At 42.0% G+C, this 10,656-nt stretch overlaps 1 protein-coding gene across 1 annotated transcript in view; it reads right to left on the bottom strand.

Moving 5' to 3' along the window:
* MCCC2 (methylcrotonoyl-CoA carboxylase 2 (beta)) overlaps positions 1 to 10,656 on the bottom strand; it is a 70,873-nt gene that overhangs the window by 52,568 nt on the left and 7,649 nt on the right. Inside the window, exons 3-6 of the mRNA XM_011985231.1 lie at positions 7,774 to 7,858; positions 4,702 to 4,803; positions 1,832 to 1,959; positions 315 to 427 (exon numbers count right to left, since the gene is read on the bottom strand). Coding sequence (XP_011840621.1) covers positions 315 to 427; positions 1,832 to 1,959; positions 4,702 to 4,803; positions 7,774 to 7,858 — 428 coding nt within the window. The remainder of the gene's footprint in view (positions 1 to 314; positions 428 to 1,831; positions 1,960 to 4,701; positions 4,804 to 7,773; positions 7,859 to 10,656) is intronic.

Consider the following 10,656-nt stretch of genomic DNA (forward strand, 5'->3'; position numbering starts at 1 on the left):
CCCGTGTTAGCCAGGATAGTCTCGATCTCCTGACCTCGTGATCCGCCCACCTCGGCCTCCCAAAGTGCTGGGATTACAGGAGTGAGCCACCGCACCTGGCCTAAAACCTGTTTTAATAATCGTATTACAACATAGGAATATTCCTATAGTTAATAAAAGGCTCTAGTTGGAGACAACCTTAAGATACTCTCTGTGGAAAAAGATTAGATTTTGTTTTAAATTCTGTTTTACTTTCAAGCCACCACAGAGTACCTAATTAGTAAAGACATTTGGAGTAAAAAGCACCACTGTACACTTCATTCATGAAAAATTACCTGTGCAATATTTTTAGAAGACATAATTGCCTGATTATAGAACAAACGGCCAAAGTGGTCTCGATCTGCAAACACATCAGCTTGTCGAGGTAAGTATGCTCCTCCCGAATCAGCTGAAGACAAGGAAAATGAGAAAAATAAGTATCTCTATGAACAAAATGTGCTACACAGAGGGAAACTTGTATCACTGACAGCACTGGTTCTTAGTCACATTCACAAAAAACTTGCCCTGTCTTTCTAAACTATTATAGAGCCTCGTTCTCCAAACCCCCAATACAGCCAAAAGGATTCATTGCCCCAAACCCATTAGGCTTTCCTACCTCTGTGCAAAATTCTCCTTGAAATATTTAGAACATTCTCTCCTTTGAGGACCAGCTAAAGCCCCAGAAACATCATAAATTCTTGAAGAGTTAAGGTGGAAAAGTCTCTTTCCTTCTTCTAAACCAATACAAAAACCATCTACAGAATTCATATAACAATTTATACATATTGCCTTCTGATACTGTTTTTATTGCAGATTGGAGTGGTGGGTACATATGTCAGCTGCGTTCAAAGCAGAGCTCATTACTCCACAGCTGTGTGATTACAGGTGTGTTTCCTAGCCATCCTATGCCTCGGTTTCCTTACCCATGAAATGAAGATAACAAAAGGAGCCATATCATATATTAGGACGACTTGAAAAATGTATAGAAAGCACTTTGTTCATAATCTGCAATCATTAAGTCTTTTGTTGGTTGCACATTATATGCTGTGTCCAATTCATTATGAGCTCGCTGAAGACAGAGACAACAAAATCCTCCTCACTGTATCCCCTATAATGACCGGCACAGCACCTGCAAGCAGCTGGGCCTCATTTGCTATTTTCTCTATGTGCAGAGCAGTTCGTATTGTGGGTTAACCACGTAAATTCAATTTCACAGGACAAACAAAAACAAAAAATACCTCCACATCAGTACCCGTTCAAATACCTGCATAAATGACCAACATATGTTGGAATTTTACCAGACTAACCCAATATCCAGGAAAGGCCCCTTTTAAACTGCTTTGCTTTCAGGTTCTTTGATTTAAATGTATTCTAATTTCAAATATAAGTTTACTTTCATTGGAAATTAAATTTACTTTAAATTACATCTGCTCAAATTATATAATACTTGAACATCTAACACAGTACCTGGCACTCAAGAGATCTATAAATATTGACTATTTTTTTTCACAGTTTGAATCCATAAGGTTAAAAGAAAAACAGAATCTAGAGAACAAAAATTTTTTAAAAACCACACAACGTGTAGAGAAAAAAACTGGCATGCATCGAAATGTCTATTATGCACTAGCACTATGAGCAGTTCCTGGTTACTTTCTCCCAGAGTTTTCAGCAAAGAACTTGTGTTTCCTTTTAATTATGGGAGAAATCAACACATTTTTAAAATACCCATCCCAAATGTAATACATACAGCCTTCCCAAGTATCTTGCATTTTACCAGCTAATAATAGTGTATTTCACCACTCTTGTGACTTGCCTAAGTAGATGCAGGGGAGCCTGTTTTGCATGGCAATTTCTTGTGCCCGTAATTGTTTTTTCACAGTCACTGGGTAGTAGGTACCTCCTTTGACAGTGGCATCATTGGCAATAATCATGCATTCTACTCTAAAAGGCAGAAATTTCATTGGAGAGAGAATTTAAGAGATTTCTTCAAAACTAATTACATTCATTACAAGACACCCCAATACGACCTTCAACTTCCAGTACACATTACTATTAACATCCATTAGCAGGCAACAGTCTTAGGACATAAATGCAAGCTTTAATCACAGTTCACATATTCATTTATATAATACAAAATGAATACTTTTAACAAGTTTATAAACTCATACTTGGTTTTTGAAGAGTCATCGGTCCTAGATTAGTAATGAAAAACTAACAACCTAAGCCATGTGTCATAAAGGTTCTTTGAATGAAAGGGTCCTAACAAGACGATAACAATGAAAAAAAAAATCCAAGTCTCAAGGGAAAAGAATTTCCTCATAATAAGCCTTCAAAGTCTCCTTTTAGGAGGGTATTTTGCAAAAATGAAAACTGACCTATAGTAGTAAGATTTATTTTTTGTATTTTTGTTCTTCAACATTACAGCCCCATGGTTTTCTATAAAACTAAAAGTAGTCTAAAATATAACGTTTATCTTGCATGAAGTCAGAATGAATGCAAACTTTAAAATAATATACTGAAAACACGTGAAAGGTGTACTGAGTCATCAACAGTGCCCTTTCTCACCATAGCCAGTCTACTGGGTATGAGTCACAAAGAGCAGGGCAGCCGACAACAATGGCTGGTTGGGGAAACTGCACAGCACTGGCAGGAAACCTTAAGGTCAGAGGTACCCTTGAAATCTGAGATGACAACAGTGTGCTCTTTACAAAATTCAATTTTCTTTATGTTTATGATGTTTGTGTTACCTCACTTTATGCTGCCTACAACTCTAAAGAGTGAGTCATTAAATCCCCGCTGAAAATAGAGAACGGCAACTGAACACCCAGCACAGGGTAGTGTTGGGCTTCTCACACTAGGATATGTGGCCAGGAGGGCTCACCACAAGACAAACAGGACTCTTCTTTGAGCGTCAATTTTATTCCCTAGGTCATATAAAACCTTTTTCTGCACTGCAATGAACATTTTATAGAGTAGAATGCAAACTTTTAATGATTTAACATTAAACGAACTAGACCTCAAAGGAAATGCAGGCTTCTCATAGGTTGCTGGGCCATAACCTCACACTCCAGCGTGTGTGCTCACACTTCCTACCACTGGGGGTGCTACGCTAGAAAGTTTAAGAAGCTCTGGTACTGGAAAGAGGCCAGGCTGTGAAATCAGAGACTGAAATCCTGGCTCCGCCAACTTGCTAGATATGTGACCATGGACAAGGGACACAGCCATATCTGCTTGTCTATTAAAGGTCACAGACCTATTACAGAATGAGAAATCAAATTGGCCCACAAAAATACTAGATTGCATATCTATTGGTTTTGCCTACCCAGAATCTATTATTTTGGCAACAAAACTAAACTTTCTTTCAGAAACTGCCTCTTACCTTTAATCCAGGTGGGTCAAGTAGGTCTGAACCCAGAGCCCACCTTAAAGGGGGGCACAGGGACCAGGTCTTTCTACCCAGAGTTCCCACTGAGGTTCGGCAATGGGACGGGGTCTAAGCCTAAGCGGATCTTGCCTTCCACTGCAGCTGCTAAACTTAGAGAATATAAACCAGGAACTGCCTATGACCATCGCTGCCTCTGGATTTTGGGGGCTGCCTAGCAACAAAGCTGACACACAGCAAGTCAGGGCCAGAAGCAGAAAACAGCCTGGGACCTAATAATACCTAAGACCATTTGAGCTCCCAGATCCAGCCATGCCCAGACTCTACCAGATAAGAGAACCAATATATTCGCTTTTTTGCTTAATTTGAGCAAACCCAGTTCATCTGTCATTTGTAAGAGAAAGAGTAGTGATGATATAAACCATTCAACAACAATGTTTATGTAAAAAAGGTCAATTTGAACTATAATGAAGGCCAGGGCAGTGGCTCATGCTTATAATCGCAGCACTTTGGGAGGCCGAGGCAGGAAGATCACTTGATGCCAGGAGTTTGAGGCTACAGTAAGCTATGATCATGCCACTGCATTCCAGCCTGGGCAACAGAGTAAGACCCCAAATCAAAAAAAAAAAAAATTATAATGATGTGCTAGCCTATATTCAACATTGTTTGAGCCCAGAAGTTCAAGATTAGCCTAGGCAACAGAGCAAGACACTGTCTCTAAAAAAAACAAAAAAGGAAAAGAAAGAATCAATAATTAAGTGCTACTTTATACCTATTAAATGACTGAATTTTTTTCAGCCATAATATCTAATACTAGAGCATCTCTAGTGAAAAGATAAAGACTGGTCTCCTTCCATGACCTTGTCTCCATGGAAAGAAATCTTTTTTATTTTTTTTTGAGACAGAGTCTTGCTCTGTCACCAGGCTGGAGTGCAGTGGCTTGATCTCAGCTCACTGCAACCTCCACCTCCCAGGTTCAAGCGATTCTCCTGCCTCAGCCTCCCGAGTAGCTGGGACTACAGGTGTGTGCCACTATGCTGGCTTATTTTTTTATTTTTAGTACAGACAGGGTTTCACCATGTTGGCCAGCCTGATCTCAAACTCCTGACCTCAGGTAATCCACCCACCTTGGCCTCCCAAATTGCTGGGATTACAGGCATAAGCCACCATGCCCAGCCAGTCCTACATAATATAAATAGCATATAAATCGCGTGCTAATATGCAAAGTGAGTGCTGGATGCCTGTGCCTCATCAAAGTCTTCTTCTTAACCTACATTATGAAGCACAGGTAGAATACTCACCCTGATACTCTTCCAATGCCTGTAATAATGCCACCTCCAGGCACCTCCTCATTGTCATATAACTGGTAACCTGCAAACTGGGATAATTCCAGAAATGGAGACCTAAAGGGAAGAAAGGATGCTGTTTGAATTAATGTCATTAAAAACTACACATTTAAACAGTTACACACGGAAAAGGAAAAGATTTTTCCTCAATGGGACAATGTTTCAAATACACATGTTGTACATAAAATCTATTTTTAAAAATCTAAAATGGTTGTGGTGGCTCAGGTCTGTAATCCCAGTTACTCAGGAGGCTGACAGAAGAGGATTGTTTGAGGCCAGGAGTTGGAGGCCAGCCAGGACAACATAGTGAGACCCCGTCTCTTTTTTTTTTGAGATGGAGTCTCACCCTGTCACCCAGGCTGGAGTACAGTGGCGCGATCTCAGCTCACTGCAACCTCCACCTCCTGGGTTCAAGCGATTCTCCGGCCTCAGCCTCCCGAGTAGCTGGGATTACAGGCATGCGCCACCACGACCAGCTAATTTTTTGTATTTTTAGTAGAGACGGGGTTTCACCATGTTGGCCAGGCTGGTCTCAAACTCCTTACCTGAAAGTGATCTGCCCACCTCAGCCTCACAAAGTGCTGGGATTACAGGCGTGACCCACCGTGCCCAGCTGAGACCCCATCTCTTAAAAACTTTTGGAGGTAGGTGGGGTGGGTCACGCCTGTAATCCCAACACTTTATGGGGCTCATGTGGGTGCACTGCTTGAGCCCAGGAGTTCGAGACCAGCCTGAGCAACATGGGGAAATCCCATCTTTAAAAAAAAATGTTTTTAACATAGCTGGGCAGGATGGCACACGCCTGTGGTCCCACCTACTTGGAAGGCTGAGGTGGAAGAATCACTTGAGCCCAGGAGGTCAAGGCTGCAGTGAGCTGTGACTGTGCTACTGCACTCCAGCCTGGGCAACGGAAAAAACAAATAAACGGCCAGGCACGGTGGCTCATGCCTGTAATCTCAGCACTTTGGGAAGCCGAGACAGGTGGATCACCTGAGGTCAGGAGTTTGAGACCAGCCTGGATAACATGGTGAAACCCCGTCTCTACTAAAAATAAAAATAAAATAAAAATAAAAATAAAATAAAATAAATTAGCCAGGCATGTTGGCACCTGCCTATAATCCCAGCTACTCAGGAGGCTGAGGCAGGAGAATCACCAGAATCCAGAAGGCAGAGGTTTCAGTGAGCCAAGATGGCGCCACTGCACTCCAGCCTGGGCAACAGAGCAAGGCTCCATCTCAAAAAATTAATTAATTAATTAATTAATAAAAATAAAAATCCTTTCTAAGTGCCAGGCTCTCTTCTAAGAGCTTTAGAAACACTCACTTACAGCATGGCGTGGTGGCTCATGCCTGTAATCCCGGCACTTTGGGAGGCCGAGGTGGGCAGATCACGAGGTCAAGAGATTGAGACCATCCTGGTCAACGTGGTGAAACCCTGTCTCTACTAAAAATACAAAAATTAGCTGGGCATGGTGGTGCGCACCTGTAATCCAGCTACTTGGGAGGCTGAGGCAGAAGAATTTCTTGAACCCAGGAGGTGGAGGTTGCAGTGAACCAAGATCGCGACACTGCACTCCAGCCTGGCGACAGAGTGAGACTCCGTCTCAAAAAACAAACAAAAAAACAAAAAAAAAACACTCACTCATGTCCTCCTTAGAACCACCTTCTGAGATGGATCCTATTGTGACCCTGGTTTATTGATGAGGAAACTGAAACACACAGAGATCAAGCCACTTGTCTAAGGTTACACAGTAAGTAAGTAGCAGAGCCAGGAGCTTCATAAGCAATCTTGCTCCAGGGGCCAGGCTCTTAACCACCAGTCTGCCTCTCACTTACTTACATGGTCAAGATACATTAGGAGGGAAAAAAGAGAGCTGGTTACAAAACAGCAAATTTAGCATGATTTCATTTTTGTTTTTTAAAAATGTAGGTGTCTGGTATATATATGCATACAAATGGCCTGGAAGGATAATAGACTAGGTGTTAACAGTGCTGTCTCCAGGTTGGATGTGTGTGCACATGTCAGGAGAAAAAACACTTTGAGAGTTTTCACTTACTCCTCTCTCCCCCTTGTACCCCATATCCAATCCTTCAGGAAATCCTGTTGGGTTGGCTCTGTCTTCACAATACATCCAGAACCCTGCACTCCTACCACCACCACTACCACCACCCTAAGCCGAGTCCCTATCATGTCTCCCTCAAATCCCTCCAATCGCCCTCTAACTGGTCACAGGGCTTCCACCCTTGCTGCTGCGTCTACTCACAACACAGCAGGCAGAATCACTCTTTTAAGCTATGTCAGATCATAATCATCTCCTGTTCAAAACCCTACAATAGCTCCCCATTTCTCCCATGGTGAAAACCAAAATCTTTACGATAACCCACAAGGCCATACAAGATCTGACCCATCTCCTACTCCTCTCCCCTCCCTCCCTCCACCACAACCACCCCAGCCTTCTGGCTGCCCCTTGAGCATACCAGCACTATCTGGCACACTCCCACCTCAGGGCCTTTGCACTGGCCGTTCCCTCTGCCTGAAACACTCTTTCCCCAGAGAGTTACAAGGCTCTCTCCCTCTCCCCTCCTTCAAATCTCTGCTCAGACATCACCTTCTCAATGAGGCCTACCTTGGCACCACCCCTTAAAACTGCAACTTGCCCCATATCTTCCTCTCCTTTACTCTGGGCTACCTTTTCTTTTTCTCATGATATTTATCACTTACTAACACACTACAGAAGTTACAATCTTTACTGTTGTTTTCTGTCTCCCTTTGCTATGATGTAAACTCCAGTAGGGCAAAGATCTGCATCTGTTTTGGTCACTGATATATCACTAGTACCTGACACATAGTAGGCTCTCAATAAATACATCAACACGTAGTGCTTGACACATAGTAGGCTCTCAATAAACACATGTTCCTGAATCTTACGATAAGAACTAGAATTCAAAATAACTGATTTACAAGACTGTCTAATAAAGTACCATGGAACAGAGAACACTCTGAGTCAGTACTTGGCTGTGTACACACCCTGGGTCTATGAGATTGTCAATTCTTTCTCTGGGCAATAGTTTTCCTCTTGATATGTGAAGTGCTCGGGCTTTCTCACCACCACCTATGATAAAAACATGATTAGATTAGATTAGATTGACACGATAAAAAGGTCTCAACTTAATGCCAGAGAAACGTAATACTTAATCCAAAATATAGCACTTTTTAAAAGTTCAACATATCCTCTGAGAAAAGGCTAATCACTCACTCAACTCACAAGTTGCCAGTTTTCTGAAGTAATTATAAAAACTGGTATTAAAAAAAAATCAATCTATCCCTGATTGTAGAGTATATACTAGAGTCTATGTTCTGCATTCACTAGTAGTTATTCAAATTACAGAGTATTTTCTCCGCAGCTCACATATTGCAAATATTGCCTCATCTCCGCCACATTTATTACATACATGCTATGATAGATCTGGAAAATTCCTATCTTCATTTGTACCAGGTAAAAATATAATTTTAGAGATTACTTCCATGATAAGTGCAGTAAATTTACCTAAAGAAGACATTAGTGATCTGTAACTTTGTAGGCTTGCAACTGGGCGAATTGAACACTTTAGCAATTTAAAAGTCCCTTACTTGACTCAGAGATTGTCTTCAGTGCTTCTCAACATTGCTCACATCATGACAGACAAAAAAAATTATAACTGAAGAGCCCACAGGGGTATTCTTGGGAATATCTATAACCCACTCTCGGCAAACCAAGGTAATGGAGCAAGAACAAAAGTATCAAATTGTACCTTTAATAATGAAAAATTAGTTTATTTTTATTGGTGCCCAAGAATTTCATCTTAATATAGTCTTTGTCTAATGAAATGTTCAGCTATTTCAGAAAGTTATTTCTTTGTTTATTTAGGCAAGAAAATAATTTCAAACAATCTTCCATGTAGGATTTTTTTTTTTTTTTGAGACAAAATTTACTCTGTCATCCAGGCTGGAGTGCTGTGGTGCCATCATGGCTCACCACAGCTTTGAACTCCTAAATTCAAGTGATCCTCTCACCTCAGGCTTCCCAGCAGCTAGGACTACAGGCACGTAGTCCCAGCTAAATTTTTGTGATGAGGTCTCACTATGTTGCCCAGGCTGGTTTCAAACACCTGGCTTCATGCAATTCTCCTGCCTTGACCTCCCAAAGTGCTGGGATTACAGGCCTGAGCCACTGCACACAGCCTTTCTTTGTTTTGACACAGGGTCTTGCTTGGTCATCGAGACTGGAGTGCAGTGGCGTGGTCACAGCTCACCGTAACCTCAAGATCAGACTCAAGCAGCCTTTCCGCCTCAGCCTCCCAAAGTGCTGGGATTACAAGTGTGGGCCACCACACCCGGCTATGACCTTATTTTTCAAACCTGGACTCTGCTGTACCCGAAAGGAATTTTTTCTTCCCTGAAGAGATACATAGCATATTTTTAAGATTAAATCTGCCTTTAGGTTGCCAAGAAAATTGTATCACATGTCTAATCTTCTTTTAAAATGAAAATACTTCTGGGAGGGAAAGACAGACTTCTGTACAAGATAGTGTGAGTTAAGTCAAATTGCTTTTCTCTTTTCTCCAACTACTGGCTGAGTCCCTGCTTAGGTGTGTTGAGGGGAGGGGGAGGGAGGGACAAAGAGTTTACAAAGGGCCAAGGAAGCTTTAGGGAATTATATGTTCATTATTTTGATTGCCCAGATGGTTTCATGGGTGTATACACATGTCAAAACTCATCAAATTGCACACTTTAAATAACAGTTTACTGTATGTCAATTATATGTCAATAATCCTGTTTAACTGGTAGACAAAATTATTTGTACACAAAACTCCCACAACGTGCAATTTACTCATGTAACAAACCTGCAAATGTATCCCCAAACCTAAAATAAAAGTTGAAAAGAAAAACAAAATACATATTAAAGGAAAAATGACCTAAGGCACTGCAAGGAAATCCAGATCTGGGTGAAGGTCTTTGGAGAATCAGCGAAAGTGCCCACTAAGCTGCGAGACGGAGAAGGGGAGAAGAGGAGGGTAGGGGTGACAGAGAGGTGTGATAAGACACACTGAAAAAAAAAAAAAAAGGACTTAACACTGGGCACGGTGGGTCATACGTGTAATCCCAGCACTTTGGGAGGCCGAGGTGGGCAGATCACTTGAGGTCAGGGGTTTGAGACCAGCCTGGACAACATGGTGAAACCCCATCTCTACTAAAACTACGAAAAATTAGCCAGGTTGTGGTGGTGCATGCCTGTAGTCCCAGCCACTTGGGAGGCTGAGGCAAGAGAATCAGTTGAACCCGGGAGGCCAAGGTTGTAGTGAGCCGAGATCGCGCCACTACACTCCAGCCTGAGCGACAGAGCAAGACTCCATCTCAGTAAAGAAAAAAAAAAAAAGACTTAAGACAACATCATTCTTTAGCAATTCTGCCTAGAGTGGGGCCTTACAATTTGGAGCAGCTGGTGAATTCTGGTTTTATTAGGAAGAACCAGAAAGAGGGTTATTCTTGATGCAGGCTCACAGAGCACATAATTAAGCTACCTAACATTTAATTCTTGGCAAAACTGTGAAGGCCAAGTTTGTCCTTTCCCCCTTCTCCCTACCTCCTTCCCCAGGGAGTCCGGCTCAGTCCTCTACCCTCCTGTGGCCACCAGACTTCACCAAGGTTCCTCAGCACTCACTATCCCCAGCAGGCACCCAATGCCACAGGACTCCTCACCCTTCCATTGAGTCAAACCCACCATCTTTTTTTTTTTTTTTTTTTTTTTTCAAAGACCACAAATTGTTTGATAGTTATAGTCTTGATCATTTGTATTTGAGACCCTATTCACGTTTCCATTACCATTTCCTTCACATTTCCTTTTCTGTGAAGGGCTGGCTCAACTCCCCC

Source organism: Mandrillus leucophaeus, unplaced genomic scaffold (genome assembly GCF_000951045.1).
Source record: "Mandrillus leucophaeus isolate KB7577 unplaced genomic scaffold, Mleu.le_1.0 Scaffold281, whole genome shotgun sequence".
In the NCBI taxonomy this organism is placed as follows: domain Eukaryota; kingdom Metazoa; phylum Chordata; class Mammalia; order Primates; family Cercopithecidae; genus Mandrillus; species Mandrillus leucophaeus.